The 18,133-nt window shown below is 45.8% G+C and overlaps 1 protein-coding gene and 1 long non-coding RNA gene across 4 annotated transcripts in view; one reads left to right on the forward strand and one right to left on the reverse strand.

The window, feature by feature from the left end:
* The window catches only part of LOC122933448, an 83,051-nt gene that overhangs the window by 21,722 nt on the left and 43,196 nt on the right, over positions 1-18,133 (forward strand). The window lies entirely within an intron of this gene.
* The window catches only part of LOC122933447 (N-fatty-acyl-amino acid synthase/hydrolase PM20D1-like), a 146,598-nt gene that overhangs the window by 12,551 nt on the left and 115,914 nt on the right, over positions 1-18,133 (reverse strand). For 2 of the 3 annotated variants that reach the window (XM_044288445.1, XM_044288444.1), the window contains one exon: positions 2,902-3,001. The exons of the other annotated variant lie outside the window; for it this stretch is intronic. In XM_044288445.1, the coding sequence (XP_044144380.1) occupies positions 2,902-3,001 (100 nt within the window). The remainder of the gene's footprint in view (positions 1-2,901; positions 3,002-18,133) is intronic. 3 annotated transcript variants of the gene reach the window in all.

Consider the following 18,133-nt stretch of genomic DNA (forward strand, 5'->3'; position numbering starts at 1 on the left):
CTATCACTGGGTCCGAAATTGCAGGGTCAAGCGATAAAATGCATCTATTAGACGTTAGAAATACTGTCATTCAATATCTTGAGTCTACCAAAGCGTTTAGAAGGATAATAATCTCCTAATACAGTTCCAGGAAGAAATAAAGGGAAGAAGCTATCTAAATCCTCCATAGCTAGATGGATCAGATCCACCATTGAGTGTTGCTATGTGATACAGGGCAAACCCAGCCCTGGAGCCGTTAAAGCCCATTCCACTAGAGCCACAGCCTCCTCTTGGGCTGAAAAAGGAGGTATCTCACTTGACCAGATCTGTAGGGCTGCAACCTGGTCAAGTGCAAATACCTTTGTAAGACACTATCGTCTTAATCTTCCGGACTCGAATGAAGCTCTTTTTGGCCGGAAGGTTTTACAGGCGATATCCCCACCCACTTAGTCATTTGTTACATCTCATTGTGGGCCGTCATGGTGGATGAAATGGAAAAACCTCAATTAGACTTACCGGTAATTCCGTTTCCTTGAATCCACCATGACGGCCCGTACTATTCCCATCCCTAAAAAAAAAAAAAAAAAAAAAAAGAAATATATATAAATATAAAAAAAAATGAGGTGTGTGTATATAATATTACAAACCGGATTCCAAAAAAGTTGGGACACTAAACAAATTGTGAATAAAAACTGAATGCAATGATGTGGAGATGGCAAATGTCAACATTTTATTTGTAATAGAACGTAGATGACAGATCAAACGTTTACTCCGAGTAAATGTATCATTTTAAAGGAAAAATACGTTGATTCAAATTTTCACGGTGTCAACAAATCCCCAAAAAGTTGGGACAAGTAGCAATAAGAGGCTGGAAAAAGTAAATTTGAGCATAACGAAGAGCTGGAAGAGCAATTAACACTAATTAGGTCAATTGGCAACATGATTGGGTATAAAAAAAAGCTTCTCAGAGTGGCAGTGTCTCTCAGAAGCCAAGATGGGTAGAGGATCACCAATTCCCACAATGTTGCGCAGAAAGATAGTGGAGCAATATCAGAAAGGTGTTACCCAGCGAAAAATTGCAAAGACTTTGCATCTATCATCATCAACTGTGCATAACATCATCCGAAGATTCAGAGAATCTGGAACAATCTCTGTGCGTAACGGTCAAGGCCGTAAAACCTTACTGGATGCCCGTGATCTCCGGGCCCTTAAACGACACTGCACCACAAACAGGAATGCTACTGTAAAGGAAATCACAGAATGGGCTCAGGAATACTTCCAGAAACCATTGTCAGTGAACACAATCCACCGTGCCATCCGCCGTTGCCAGCTGAAACTCTACAGTGCAAAGAAGAAGCCATTTCTAAGCAAGATCCACAAGCTCAGGCGTTTTCACTGGGCCAGGGATCATTTAAAATGGAGTGTGGCAAAATGGAAGACTGTTCTGTGGTCAGACGAGTCACAATTCGAAGTTCTTTTTGGAAATCTGGAACGCCATGTCATCCGGACCAAAGAGGACAAGGACAACTCAAGTTGTTATCAACGCTCAGTTCAGAAGCCTGCATCTCTGGTGGTATGGGGTTGCATGAGTGAGTGTGGCATGGGCAGCTTGCATATCTGGAAAGGCACCATCAATGCAGAAAAATATATTCCGGCTCTAGAACAACATATGCTCCTATCCAGACGTCATCTCTTTCAGGGAAGACCCTGCATTTTTCAACAAGATAATGCCAGACCACATTCTGCATCAATCACAACATCATGGCTGCGTAGGAGAAGGATCCGGGTACTGAAATGGCCAGTCTGCAGTCCAGATCTTTCACCTATAGAGAACATTTGGCGCATCATAAAGAGGAAGGTGCAACAAAGAAGGCCCAAGACGATTGAACAGTTAGAGGCCTGTATTAGACAAGAATGGGAGAGCATTCCTATTTCTAAACTTGAGAAACTGGTCTCCTCGGTCCCCAGACATCTGTTTAGTGTTGTAAGAAGAAGGGGAGATGCCACACAGTGGTGAAAATGGCCTCGTCCCAACTTTTTGGGGATTTGTTGACACCATGAAATTCTGATTCAACATATTTTTCCCTTAAAATGGTACATTTTCTCAGTTTAAACTTTTGTTCCGTGATTTGTGTTCTATTCTGAATAAAATATTAGAAGCTGTCACCTCCACATCATTGCATTCAGTTTTTATTCACGATTTGTATAGTGTCCCAACTTTTTTGGAATCCGGTTTGTACAGGGGGAAAATATATGTTAAGGGGTATGAATCAATATCCTTTTAATTTTTGTTCCACCTTTCGGGTAATTTGTAAAGCACCGAGGAAGTGGAGGGGTGGGGGGAATTTAAATTCTCTTCATATGTTCCTGCCCCTACAGAGGTCAAGGGTCAATCTCATTGTGGGCCGTCATGGTGGATTCAAGGAAATGGAATTGCCGGTAAGTCTAATTGCATTTTTTTTAATTAAAAAAATGGTCCAAAAATGATCCCTTATTGGGGGACGTGGTCTTCCACTGCTTGCACACACACACACACACACACACATACACGGTAGTACTGTATTTGAAGTAGCAATGGCTTTTTCTGGACAAGAGGTCCAAAAATTATGCCTTAAAGGGGGCAGATGCCCTCTTGTGTTCATACACACACATGGTAGTATTGGAAAAAGTCTGCTGAATAGAATTTCTGTAATAAGATTTTGAAAAGTAGACGCAGTCTTCAGCAAAAATATATACACCGATGGTGATGCTGGAAAATATACGTATGACAATTTGCCTGAATCAAATCTATTCATTTTTTATTTATATGTATAATGCTGATATGGAAATATATATATGTGTAAATCAATGTCAACTTGTATGAGTAATTGCAAACTGAGCACTGATTACAAACAAGTGAGATTTCTGTCAGTCATCCCGTACCTGCTCAGATCTTCAATTTTCAATCTGAAAGGGCTAAAACGATAGATACTGTCAGTAAGATTGACAAAATGCCGGCTGTCTGTATTTCCAATGCAGATACCTATTAAAATACACAAGTTTGAGATTAGTTTTGTGCTATCTATAATGCAGACATATGTTCTACTCCAATGTACCAGTGTCAACATTGCTGTAAAGAAGTCTGAAGATTCTAATTCACCCAATGTTTTTCTTGAAAACATTTCACTAATCATCCAACTGGCATTCTCAGTTAGAATGGCCTGAATGCAAATTGTGCCACGTTATATACTGGTGACTCATGCTTCAGTCATGGAGGTCAGGTGTTGATTGCATTTGCATGACTATGTGTGGTTAAAGTGTCTCGGGATATGTCTTAGAGCCGCACTGTAAGATTGAATAGAGGTGAAGGCTGCCACATCTTATGTCTGCCACTTACTATGTGGCTTTAATACTGCTTCCAAGACAATTTAACCACACCTAATAGCTTCAGACATGCAAATGCAATAAACATCTTACCTTCATGACTGAAGCACGAGTCCACTTAAATCTGGCGTATTACTACCTATATTGCTGTGAAGAAATATTTTGCCATCATTCAGGTTCCTGCTCTCATCTTTTAAAGGGGTTGTCCAGCTTTACGATTGTCGGTACCCTTAAAGGGTTAAAGGGTTTCTACCACTTCAGTTTGACCAAATTAGCTTTCAGACACTAGCGATCTGCTAGTGTCTGATCTCCATAACCATGCAATTCTTAGACCTTTGTGTGGAGCCGTTTCATAAAAAAACTAACTTTTATTCCTATGCAAATGAGCCTCTAGGTGCTATGGGGGCGTCTTTTCAGCACCTAGAGGCTCCGTCTACTCACACTGTATGCTCGCCCATCTCGTCTTGAATGCCTGCCTCCATCACAGCCATCGGACGAATTCTCGCGCCTGCGCCGTTCACTTCTGTCATCGGCGCAGGCGCAGTGAGTAAATGATACGCTCCTGGTGCCGGATTCCTCACTGCGCCTGCGCCGACTACGTCACAGTGAGGAAGCCGGCATCAGGAGAGCGGCCTTCAGCCCTATTTCACCTTAAGGACTTGGTCATTTTTTGCAAATCTGACCAGTGTCACTTTAAGTGCTGGTAACTTTAAAATGCTTTTACTTACCCAGGCCGTTCTGAGATTGTTTTTTCGTCACATATTGTACTTCATGACAATGCTAAAATTGGGTCAAAAAAGTAAATTTTTTTGCATAAAAAAAAAACAAATATAAAGTTTCAGCTTCTCTACTTCTGTAATACATAGTAATACCCCCAAAAATTGTGATGACTTTACATTCCCCATATGTCTACTTCATGTTTGTTTCATTTTGGGTATGATATTTTATTTTTTGGGGATGTTACATAGCTTAGAAGTTTAGAAGCAAATTTTTAAATGTTTCAGAAATTTTCCAAATCCCACTTTTTATGGCCCAGTTCAGGTCTGAAGTCACTTTGTGAGGCTTACGTAATAGAAACCACCCAAAAATGACCCCATTTTAGAAACTACACCCCTCAATGTATTCAAAACTGGTTTTACAAACTTTGTTAACCCTTTAGGTCTTCCACAAGACTTCATGGCAAATGGACATAAAATTTAAGAATTTAAATTTTTGGGAAAATTTTCCAATATAATCCATTTTTTCCAGGAACAAAGCAAGGGTTAACTGCCAAACAAAACTCAATATGGGTTGCCCTGATTCTGTAGTTTGCAGAAACACCACATATGTGGTCATAAACTACTGTTTAGCCAAATGGGAGGACATAGAAGGAGGGGAACGCCATATGGTTTTTGCAAGGCAGATTTTGCACGACTGGTTTTGTTTATACCATGTCCCATTTCAAGCCCCCGTTGCACCCCTAGAATAGAAATTACAAAAAAGTGACTCCATCTAAGAAAGTACACCCCTCAAGGTATTCAAAACTGGGTTTACAAACTTTGTTAACCCTCTAGGTGTTCCACAACAGTTAATGGCAGATAGAGAAATTTAGAATTTTGAAATTGCAATTTTTGGGAAAGTTTTCCATTTTAACCCTTATTTTATTACTGGAAAAAATAAATAGCCAACCAAAACTCAATATGGGTTGCCCTGATTATGTAGTTTGGAGAAACACCCCATATGTGGTCGTAAACTACTATTTGGCTAAACGGCAGGACATAGAAGAAGGGGAACGCCATATGGTTTTTGGAAGGCAGATTTTGCTGGACTGGTTTATTTACACCATGTACTCTTTCAAGCCCCCTGATGCACCCCATGAGTAGAAACTCCATAAAAGTGACCCCATCTAGGAATCTACGGGATAAGGTGGTTGTTGTTTTGGGACTATTTTAGGGTTAATATGATTTTTGGTTGCTCTATATTACACTTTTTTGAGGCAAGGTAACAAAAAATTTAAATTCTAAAATTGTTTCTACATTCGCTATTTAGTTTTGTGGAACACCTAAAGGGTTAACAAAGTTTGTAAAGTAACTTTTAAATACCTTGAGGGGTATAGTTTCTTAGATGGGGTCACTTTTTTGGAGTTTCTAGTCTAGGCTACATCAGGGGGGGCTTCTAATGGGACATGGTATAAATAAACCAGTCCATCAAAATCTGCCTTCCAGAAACCATATGGCGTTCCCTTCGTTCTATGCCCTGCCGTGTGGCTATATAGCCATTTACGACCACATATGGGGTGTTTCTGCAAACTACAGAATCAGGGCAATAAATATTTAGTTTTTTTGGCTGTTAACCCTTGCTTTATTACCGGAAAAAAAGGATTCAAATGGAAATTTTGCCAAAAAATTGGTGTTTTGGCACAGTTTTTATTTTATATTTTTAACGCTGTTCATCCGAGGGGTTTGGTCAAATGTTATTTTTATAGGGCAGATTCTTACGGATGCGGTGATACCTAATATGTCTACATTTTTTAAATATTTAGATTTTACACTATGTTATCATTTTAGGAACCCAAAAAAAATATTTTTGTATCTCCATAGCCTGAGAGCTACAGTTTAATGTTTTTTTTGTTGGGCGACTATCTAATGTAGGGGCTCATTTTTTTGCGGGATGAGATGGCGGTTTTATTGGCACTAATTGGGGGTGCATATGACATTTTGATCGCTCGCTATTACACTTTTTGTGATGTTAGGTGACAATAAATAGCTTTTTTTTTACAAGTTTTTTTTTGTTTTGTTTTTTAACACTGTTCATCCGGGGGGGTTGGGTTAAATTTTATTTTTATAGAGAAGATTTTTACGAACGTGGCGATGCCCAATATGTATGACTCTCAGACTTTGGAGACTATAAGCAGGCATCCTCAAACTGTGGCCCTCCAGATGTTGTAAAACTACAATTCCCACCATGCCCTGCTGATGGCTGTAGGTTGTCTGGGCATGCTGGGAGTTATAGTTTTACAACATCTGGAGGGTCACAGTTTGAGGATGCCTGCACTAAAACTAATATTTTTGGGGAAATAGTTGAGCCATAGTTTTTTATGTTCTCTAGGTGACTGTTGGGGATTATAAAAATGTTGTACTCCATGGAAGTGTGATACTCCCTGAAGCAATCTATAACGCAGAGGCCCGGATGATCGGGGCACGTGTCGCACTGAGTAGTGGTGTCCTTCCGTATCCCCCTCCTGCGACACTCTGCACTTTTTTTGGGTTCATCCCTTCTTTCCAGTATGGGGGACCACACCTGGAAAATGTTGGCCAGGGACGATCCGGGCGCCTCCAATTCCTGAGGTACTCCGGCCTGCTCTTTCCCGTTCCGAAAAGATCAGGTCCTTAAGGACTGCCTCATAGAATTGGAGGAATGTCCCTGTGCTGCCAACGCTTCGGAATAGTACAAAAGAGTTGTACATGGCAACCTGCACCAAGTAGACCGCAACTTTTTTGTACCATGCCCAGGTTTTGCGCATGGCATTATATGGCTTGAGGACTTGATCAGAGAGATGAACTCCTCCCATATACTGATTGTAGTCGACGATACAATCGGGCTTGAGGACCGTTGCCGCGGTACCTCGCACAGAGACGGGGGTGGTGCTGTTACCGTGGATTGTGGACAGTATAAGGACATCCCTCTTGTCCTTATACCTGTTTCCACTAGATAGGGCACGGGTCTCACCCCTGGGGATAGGTACCTGGACGGGGTAGGCAGGGAGGCCGCGTTGATTTTTCTGCATGGTCCCACAAGCGAACGTGGATCTGGCAGCAAGGGACCTGAACAAGGGAATGCTAGTAAAAAAGTTATCCACGTACAAGTGGTAACCCTTATCTAGCAGTGGGTACATAAGGTCCCACACGAGTTTCCCGCTAACACCCAGAGTGGGGGGATATTCTGGGGGTTCAATACGGGAATCTCGCCCCTCGTACACACAAAATTTGTAAGTTGTGGCAAACATCGCCACTTATAGAATGTCTTTGTATATATCTGCCCTTACTGTAATGTTTACTAGGTTAAATGTATGGCTTTTCTGTGCCTCTTCTCCCCCCCTTTTCCTGTCCCATTGTTTCTCCAGCAGGGTGTTGTCTCCGGGACACTGGGAGACCAGTTTAAAATAGCTGCTCTGTCCCTCCTCAATCTCCCATTAGCCCTTGTTATTGTCTGTTCCAACCCTTCCTTGTACCATAGTAATCCATGTGCCCTATTGTATGTAAATGAGGCTGTTGGGGGGTTTAAAAGTAGGTGTGCTATGCCAAAATAAAGTTGTTGATTCCCAGAACTGTGTTTCGTCCGGTTACTGGGGGGATTTGGGAATATTGCCTATTTTCAGCGCTCGGTGTGGATTACCTTACTGTATCAGCGGAGATATTGGTATTTAATATTGCGGCTCCGCTACAATTGGTGGCAAGCGGCGGGATCCAACCTTACAGCCGGAAAGCGCGTTTCCTGCAATTGGAACTGCCGAATGGAAACGTGAATGGCAATTCGTAGGCAGCAAAGAAACGAACATAGAGGCGAATGGAGGCAGATTACAATGTATTAAAACGGCAAACGTTAAAGGAACTGTTGGAAGCCAGGGGTTAGATAGCCACAAATAGGTCTAAAGCGGTACTTATTGCCAAACTGATGGAGGAGACAGAGCTCGCAGTGCTACACCCGCAACAAGCATGGAGGAGACCCTATTCCAAAGAGAAGTGAGAACCAGCCTGGAATTCTTACCCAGTCCAGTACCTTTGGAATTAATGACCGCAATCTTTGCAGATGTGCAGGAGTATGTGATGGCACACAGACGGCAGGAATTCTCACCCAGAGCAGAATCTACGGAGTATTCCACTACCAGCCAGGTAAAACCCAAAATACCCCACCATGCTTTTAAAACCTTTTGCGAAGACAAAGATGAGATCGATGGGTATTTACAAGATTTTGAAAGGCTGTGTGACCTGCATGATTTGGAGCAGGCCGTGTGGGTACCCTTACTGGCAGGCAAATTATCCAGTCGTGCTGCCGAAGCATACCAGACCGTGCCCAGAGAGTACAGTAAAGATTATGCTCAGGTAAAGCAAGCGCTACTGGAGAGATATGCTATTACCCTGGAGGCATACCGGCGCAAGTTCAGAGGATTGCGCAAAGCAGACAAGGACTCCCACGCCGAATGGGCACACAAGCTGGATCAAGCTTCCCAAGGGTGGATACAAGCCAGCCAAGCTACCACCATGGAGGAGTTACGCCAGCTGTTATTATTAGAGCAGTTCTTCAATGGCCTAACACCGGAGGCACAAGAATGGGTAAGGGACAGAAAACCCCTCACCCTCACAGAGGCGGCACGATTGGCAGACCAACACTACGACGCTAGGAGGCATCATGGGAACTTTAACCAAGGGTGTCCCAGACCCAGCACCCATCCTGGTCCAGTCACTACTACCGCACCTACAACAACCCCATTGAGATGAGCACCTGTGGGACACAACTCCCAGTCTCGTTATAATGGCAGGGCCAACATCCAGTGCCATTCCTGCAAGCAATGGGGCCACATGGCAAGAGAATGCACCCAGAACCGGAGCTGGCAAGCCTGGAATCAAGCCTGTCAAAATCTGGTACCCCGGGCAGCCGCTCACCACTACCAATCAGAACTAGCAACCCAAGAAGTGGTGTTCAACCTTACCGACAAGCCATTGGGGATACTACACGATGTGATGTCAGTACACGCTACAGATAATCGACAGCCACACCGCCAGACAGTAACCTTGGAGGGGAGAGAAGTACAAGGGCTCCGTGACTCGGGGGCCACTTTGACTCTGGTAGCCGCCCATCTGGTTCCAGGTTCAGCACATACAGGCGGATCCGTAGCCGTCCGGGTAGCAGGGGGAGCAATGTACCGATTGCCCACCGCCAAAGTACATTTGAATTGGGGTGTGGGGGAAGGTATGGTGGAGGTGGGTTTGATGCATAAACTTCCGGCAGATGTGGTTTTGGGAAACAATCTGGGCAAAATGACCTCCGCTTTTGTGCCCCAAGCCCCTCTCACCGAGGCATATCCGGTAACCACTCGGCAACAGGCTCACACCACGGCCCCTTCCACACACTCTGAGGCTCCGGTAAGAGACAATGTACCCCTTTTGACCCGTGTTCCCTGGGATACCCCGACTGACTGTGGGGCAGACCAGACATTGCAGGTGTATAGAGATAGAGTGACCTCAGATCAGGCAGGATTAGAGGGGGAGCAGTATGCCTGGGAAAAAGGGTTACTGTATTGCTGAAAGAGTGGTAGGGGGTCTGTGAACGTCACGACTAGACAGCTGGTAGTACCCCAGAAATACAGACTGGAACTCCTTAGAATTGCGCACGATATTCCGTTATCTGGCCACCTAGGGATGACTCGAACTAGGTACCGATTAACCCATGCATTCTTCTAGCCAGGTATCGCTAAAGATGTGCGGCAGTACTGTCAGACCTGTGACATCTGTCAGAGGGTAGGGAAGAGGGGTGACCGACACAAAGCCAAACTATGCCCCCTTCCCATTATTGAAGAACCGTTCAGCAGAGTGGCGGTAGATATAGTAGGACCTCTGTCAAAACCCAGTCTCTCTGGCAAGAAATACATTTTGACCGTTGTAGATTACGCCACCAGGTACCCCAAGGCAGTGGCCCTCACTAATATCCACGCTGAAATTGTGGCCGAGGCCCTGATGAAAGTATTTTCTCGTATGCGGTTCCCTCAAGAGGATAATCTCCGATAGAGGAACACAGTTTACAGCCGAAGTGACCCACCAGCTGTGGAAAATATGTGGCATTAAGCCGATTGTAAACTCTGCTTATCACCCACAGTCCAATGGGTTATGTGAAAGATTTATTGGAACGTTGAAACAGATGCTCCGTACATTTGGAGAGTCCCATAAGGACTGGGAAAGGTTCTTACAACATTTGCTTTTTGCGTACCGAGAGGTTCCCCAAGAGTCTATTGGGTTTTCTGCCTTTGAACTGTTGTTTGGGAGAAGGGTGCCCAAGATTTAATTAGAGAGCATTGGGAGGGGGAGAGCAGTGCAGATGGAGTCCCCATTGTGCCACATGTACTGGAGTTTCGGGACTGCTTGGAGGCATTAACCCAGACCGTACGGGTGAACCTCCGGGCGGCCCGGCAGCGCAAGCGCCGATGGTACGATAGGGGAGCCAGGGACCGTAGCCTTCAAGTAGGACAGAAAGTTTTGATTTTAAAACCTGTCCACACTGACAAGCTACAAGCTACCTGGCAGGGCCCATACCAAGTGGTGGAACAGAGATGTGACACCACTTATGTGATCGTCCCCAGCTCGGGAGTAGGGAAGCGACGCATGCTTCATGTGAATATGCTCAAACCCTACCACGAGAGAATAGAGGACATAGCAGCTATCTGTGCCCCAGCCTTGGAAGATTATGAAAATCTTCCACTGCCTCATTTATCAGAGAAGGAGGATCAGGCAGAGAATCCTACAGGGGTACAGCTGGGGGAGCGGTCAAGTCCCCAGGAGCGGGCCCAGGTACAGGAGTTGATTGCGGCTAAGGGGGCCACGTTCTCCAATTTACCAGGGTACACTCCGTTAGCTACACACCGGGTAGAGACTCCAGGGCAGCTACCTATGAGGCAGACTTCATATCGTATCCCTGAAGCAGTCAGGGAACATATGAGATTGAGGAGATGTTGCAGCTAGGGGTTATTGAGCATTCTGATAGCCCCTGGGCATCGCCGGTAGTGCTAGTACCCAAGAAGGATGGCACGACACGCTTCTGTGTCGACTACCGGCGGCTGAATGACAAAACAGTGTCTGATGCCTATCCGATGCCCTGGATGAGCTGCTAGATAAGATGGCCAGAGGCCAGTATCTCACTACTATTGATTTGTGTAAGGCATACTGGCAGATTCCATTAGCCGAGGATGCCATCCCAAAGTCGGCGTTTGTCACCCCGTTTGGCCTGTACCAGTTTCGAGTCATGCCATTCGGGATGAAAAACGCTCCAGCTACCTTTCAAAGGATGGTAGATTGGCTACTGGATGGGTTCCAGGAGTATGCCTGCGCATACCTGGACGATATCGTCATATATAGCCAGACGTGGTCAGACCATTTGCGACATATTAGTGCTGTTATTGACCGTATTGGAGAGGCAGGGTTGACGCTGAAGCCCAGCAAGTGTCACATAGGGATGGCAGAGGTGCAGTATCTTGGTCACCGGCTAGGAAGTGGGCAACAGAAGCCCGAACCAGCCAAAATAGAGGCTGTAGCTAAGTGGCCTACCCCCCAGACAAAGACTTCAATGTTTGGATTGGGGGAAGTACTGAACAAAGTCGGAACCGATGGCGGAGAACATCCCGTAGCTTACTTAAGCAGAAAGTTATTACCAAGGGAAGTAAGCTACGCCGCCATTGAGAAATAATGCCTGGCCGTGGTGTGGGCCCTCAAAAAGCTGCAGCCCTATTCGTACGGACAACCATTCTCATTGCTCACAGATCACAACCCGTTGGTATGGCTGAACAGGGTGTCAGGAGACAATGTCTGGCTGCTGCGCTGGAGTTTGGCGCTGCAGCCGTTTGACTTTACCATTCACTACCGCCCTGGGAAACAACATGGTAATGCTGAACTTGATGGACAAACTGAACTTGAAAAGTGATCTGTGAGCGCTCCTCCGGACATCCCCAAGCCGATCCGTTGGGATTAGACTGTGTATGCCGGCTTGGTTCTGGGGGAGCATTGTGGCAAACATTGCCACTTATAGAATGTCTTTGTATATATCTGCCCTTACTGTAATGTTTACTAGGTTAAATGTATGGCTTTTCTGTGGATCTCTTAACTCCCCCCTTTTCCTGTCCCATTGTTTCTCCAGCAGGGTGTTGTCTCCGGGAAACTGGGAGACCAGTTTAAACTAGCTGCTCTGTCCCTCCTCAATCTCCCATCAGCCCTTGTTATTGTCTGGTCCCACCCTTCCTTGTACCATAGTAATCCATGTGCCCTACTGTATGTAAATGAGGCTGTTGGGGGGGTTTAACCACTTCAACCCCGCTAGCTGAAACCCCCTTCATGACCAGGCCACTTTTTACACTTCTGCACTACACTACTTTCACCGTTTATCGCTCGGTCATGCAACTTACCACCCAAATGAATTTTACCTCCTTTTCTTCTCACTAATAGAGCTTTCATTTGGTGGTATTTTATTGCTGCTGACATTTTTACTTTTTTTGTTATTAATCAAAATGTAACGATTTTTTTGGAAAAAAATGACATTTTTCACTTTCAGCTGTAAAATTTTGCAAAAAAAAACGACATCCATATATAAATTTTTCGCCAAATTTATTGTTCTACATGTCTTTGATAAAAAAAAAATGTTTGGGCAAAAAAAAATGGTTTGGGTAAAAGTTATAGCGTTTACACACTATGGTACAAAAATGTGAATTTCCGCTTTTTGAAGCAGCTCTGACTTTCTGAGCACCTGTCATGATTCCTGAGGTTCTACAATGCCCAAACAGTAGAAAATCCCCACAAATGACCCCATTTCAGAAAGTAGACACCCTAAGGTATTCGCTGATGGGCATAGTGAGTTCATAGAACTTTTTATTTTTTGTCACAAGTTAGCGGAAAATGATGATTTTTTTTATTTATTTATTTTCCTTACAAAGTCTCATATTCCACTAACTTGCGACAAAAAATAAAAAATTCTAGGAACTCGCCATGCCCCTCACGGAATACCTTGGGGTGTCTTCTTTCCAAAATGGGGTCACTTGTGGCGTAGTTATACTGCCCTGGCAATTTAGGGGCCCAAATGTGTGAGAAGTACTTTGCAATCAAAATGTGTAAAAAATGGCCTGCGAAATCCGAAAGGTGCACTTTGGAATATGTGCCCCTTTGCCCACCTTGGCTGCAAAAAAGTGTCACACATCTGGTATCGCCGTACTCAGGAGAAGTTGGGCAATGTGTTTTGGGGTGTCATTTCACATATAACCATGCTGGGTGAGAGAAATATCTTGGCAAAAGACAACTTTTCCATTTTTTTAATACAAAGTTGGCATTTGACCAAGATATTTATCTCACCAAGCATGGGTATATGTAAAATGACACCCCAAAACACATTCCCCAGCTTCTCCTGAGTACGGCGATACCAGATCTGTGACACTTTTGCGCATCTAGGCTGCAAAAGTGCCCAAATTCCTTTTAGGAGGGCATTTTTAGACATTTGGATCCCAGACTTTTTCTCACGCTTTAGGGCCCCTAAAAAGCCAGGGCATTATAAATACCCCACATGTGACCCCACTTTGGAAAGAAGACACCCCAATGTATTCAATGAGGGGCATGGCGAGTTCATAGAAATGTATTTTTTTGGCATAAGTTAGCGGAAATTGATTTTTTGTTTGTTTTTTTCTCACAAAGTCTCACTTTCTGCTAACTTAGGACAAAAATGTAAATCTTTCATGGACTCAATATGCCCCTCAGCGAATACCTTGGGGTGTCTTCTTTCCAAAATGGGGTCAGTTGTGGGGTGTTTGTACTGCCCTGGCATTTGAGGGTCTCCGCAATCATTACATGTATGGCCAGCATTAGGAGTTTCTGCTATTCTCCTTATATTGAGCATACAGGTAATGAGATTTTTTTTTTCCGTTCAGCCTCTGGGCTGAAAGAAAAAAATGAACGGCACAGATTTCTTCATTCGCATCGATCAATGTGGATGAAAAAATCTCTGCCCAAAAAAAAAAGGAGGGGAAAGACGTCTGCCAGGACATAGGAGCTCCGCCCAACATCCATACCCACTTAGCTCGTATGCCCTGGCAAACCCGATTTTTCCATTCACATCAATTGATGTGGATGAATAAATCATTGCCGGGATTTTTTTATATATTTTTTTTATATACAAAGTGTTTGCCAAAGCATAGGAACGCCGCCTCCTCCTCAGCTCGTATGCATCGGCAAACTTATCTGTTAGGCTACTTTCACACTAGCGTTCGATCGGATCCGTTCTGAACGGATCCGATCATAATAATGCAGACGGAGGCTCCGTTCAGAACGGATCCGTCTGCATTATATTAGCATATAAAAGCTAAGTGTGAAAATAGCCTCGTACGGATCCGTCCAGACTTTCAATGTAAAGTCAATGGGGGACGGATCCGCTTGAAGATTGAGCCATATTGTGGCATCTTCAAACGGATCCGTCCCCATTGACTTACATTGTAAGTCTGGACGGATCCGCACGCCTCCGCACGGCCAGGCGGACACCCGAACGCTGCAAGCAGCGTTCAGCTGTCCGCCTGTCCGTGCGGAGGCGAGCGGAGCGGAGGCTGAACGCCGCCAGACTGATGCAGTCTGAGCGGATCCGCATCCATTCAGACTGCATCAGGGCTGGACGGAAGCGTTCGGGTCCGCTCGTGAGCCCCTTCAAACGGAGCTCACGAGCGGACAGCCGAACGCTAGTGTGAAAGTAGCCTTACTGCAGAGGAGAAATCTCGTCTTGCAGCGCCGCATACACCGACTTGCGTGTAATCTGACAGCAGCGCAATGCTTCTGTCAGAATGCACATCAGTGCTGCAGCTAGTAGATCGGTTGGTCCACCTGGAAGGTAAAAAAAAAAAAAAAAAAGAAAAAACCAGGCCACAACGCAATAATTTTATTAACTTTGGAACAGAATACATAAACTTTAACTTTTTGAACTAAACATTAACTTTTTTGCTTACTGGTGTTTTTTTTTGTTTTTTTTTACCTTTATAGAACAAACCTCTCCTTCCCCATGGGACAATGTGCAAAGCGCAAATCGCCCAAAGATGTGGCGAAGTGCGTTATGCACTTTGTCCCAGGTGAAAGGAGACGTTTGCAGCAGCTGTGTGAGTGAATGGGCCCTAATAGCCCTGTGTGCCTGTCCTGGCGAGATGATCCCTATGCTAATAGCGTACCTGTGAGTGGTACTTCCGGAAACACTCTCCAAAGCATAGGGCAGGGTGGTCAGGACAGTCAGGACAGAAATAGCGGGTGTCACGCCTTATTCCACTCCTGCTACAGACACGACATTTTTTTCGGGGTGGCGGTCGGTTTGAGGTACCAGGAACGACACTGGGGAAATGTCGCTCGTGTAGACGGCTAACTACACTGGTGGATGGGGCCACGGAACCTCCTGGATACAGGAGGTTCGCGATGATCTCTTCCTGAAATTTGAGGAAGGATCCAGTTCTCCCAGCCTTACTGTAGAGAACAAAACTATTATACAGAGCCAATTGAATTAAATATACAGACACCTTCTTATACCAGCGTCTGGTTCTGCGGGACACTAAATACGGAGCCAACATCTGGTCATTGAAGTCCACCCCTCCCATGTGAAGGTTATAGTCGTGGACTAAGAGGGGCTTTTCAATGACACGGGTTGCTCGCTCAATTTGGATTGTCGTGTCTGCGTGAATGGAGGAGAGCATGTAAACGTCACGCTTGTCTCTCCATTTCACCGCGAGCAGTTCTTCGTTACACAGTGCGGCCCTCTGCCCCCTTGCAAGACGGGTGGTAACGAGCCGTTGAGGGAAGCCCGCGTGACTAGTTCGCGCGGTGCCACAGGCGCCAATCCGTTCTAGAAACAAATGCCTAAAGAGGGCCACACTTGTGTAAAAATTGTCCACATAAAGATGGTACCCCTTGCCGAATAAGGGTGACACCAAGTCCCAAACTGTCTTCCCACTGCTCCCCAGGTAGTCAGGGCAACCGACCGGCTCCAGGGTCTGATCTTTTCCCTCATAGATCCGTAATTTGTGGGTATAGCCTGTGGCCCTTTCACAGAGCTTATACAATTTGACCCCATACCGGGCGCGCTTGCTTGGGATGTATTGTTTGAAGCCAAGGCACCCGGTAAAATGTATCAGGGACTCGTCTACGCAGATGTTTTGCTCAGGGGTATACAAATCTGCAAATTTCTGGTTGAAATGGTATATGAGGGGCCGAATTTTGTGGAGCCGGTCAAAAGCAGGGTGGCCTCTGGGACGGGAGGTGCTGTTATCACTAAAGTGCAGGAAACGCAGGATGGTCTCAAATCGTGTCCTGGACATAGCAGCAGAGAACATGGGCATGTGATGAATTGGGTTCGTGGACCAATATGACCGCAATTCATGCTTTTTAGTTAGACCCATGTTGAGGAGGAGGCCCAGAAAAGTTTTAATTTCGGAAACTTGGACTGGTTTCCACCGGAAAGACTGGGCATAAGAGCTTCCCGGGTTGGCGGATATAAATTGTGTGGCATACCGATTTGTTTCGGCCACGACTAAGTCCAAGAGCTCCGCAGTCAAGAACAGCTCAAAAAATCCCAGGGCCGAACCAATCTGAGCTGTCTCAACCCGAACTTCAGACTGGGCAGTGAAAGGGAAAGCTACAGGTGCGGCTGAAGTTGGGGACTGCCAATCAGGGTTTGCCAGCACCTCAGGGATTCTAGGGGCTCTACGGGCACGTCTTTGCGGTGGCTGCGACGGGGTCACTACTAGGGGTGCACCGAAATTCCGGCGGCCGAAAATATCGGCCAAAAATGGGCCTAATCCATTTCGGCCGATATTGGTACATATCGGCAGAAAATATGGTTGGTTATATACGTTCGGGCGGCCGGCCGGCGGCGCCCCTCATGCTGTGCCTCCTAAACGCTTGCCGCTCTAAAGAATCTCCGGCTCAGTGCTGCGCAGCCTGCTGTGTCTGCTCTGTGCTACTGCTGTTGTTAGTGTAGCGTGGCCGAGCTCTGTTCGTTCCGCGGTACAGGAGCTTTTGTTTCCTGTACCCGGCCGGACTGACAGGAAGTGCTCACTTAGTGTGCACTTCCTTTCAGTCCGACCGGGTACAAGAAACAAATGCTCCTGTACCGCGGACCGAACAGAGCTCGGCCACGCTACACAGGCTACACTAGAGGTGACAAGGGAGGGGGAGGGGGGGTGTAAAATGAGAGTGACAAGGGTGTGTGTAAAATGAGAGTGACAAGGGGGGGTGTAAAATGAGAGTGACAAGGGAGGGGGGTAGAATGAGAGTGACAAGGGAGGGGGGGGTAGAATGAGAGTGACAAGGGAGGGGGGGGAGTAGAATGAGAGTGACAAGGGGTGGGGGTAGAATGAGAGTGACAAGGGAGGGGGTAGAATGAGAGTGACAAGGGGGGGTAGAATGAGAGTGACAAGGGAGGGGGTAGAATGAGAGTGACAAGGGGGGGTAGAATGAGAGTGACAAGGGAGGGGGTAGAATGAGAGTGACAAGGGAGGGGGGGTAGAATAAGAGTGACAAGGGAGGGGGGGGGAAATGAGAGTGACATGGGAGGGAGGGGGGCAAGAGAGTGACAAAGGAGGGAGGGGGAGAGTGACAAGGGGGAGAGAGTGACAAGGGAGGGGGGGGGAGAGTGACATTTTTTTTAAATAACCACTTTGGGTGGCATTGTGTGTATAATATCTATGTATCTGTTTAACTTTATATTTTAATTCACTTTCCTTTTTTTTACTTAAAAAAAGTATTTGGGCAAAAAGGCAGTTTCGGTTTCGGTCAAGGGCATCCTGAATTTTCGGTTTCGGACCCGAATTTTCATTTCGGTGCACCCCTAGTCACTACTGCTCGTGTCCACCGTACCAGCTTCAACTGCCCTTCTGGTGCTCGCCACTTCACCAGGTTTTACGGCAGTGCTGGTACTAGGTCCAGGAAGGGCTGGGCTGCTGGTGTATGCCTCACCACGTAATCCGACAGCACCTGCTGCTCTTGAAGCGGATCCTGCGCAACCTGCGGTCTAGAGACACGGGGCCGGGTACGCCTGGTGCTAT

Source organism: Bufo gargarizans, chromosome 3 (assembly GCF_014858855.1).
Source record: "Bufo gargarizans isolate SCDJY-AF-19 chromosome 3, ASM1485885v1, whole genome shotgun sequence".
NCBI lineage: Eukaryota > Metazoa > Chordata > Amphibia > Anura > Bufonidae > Bufo > Bufo gargarizans.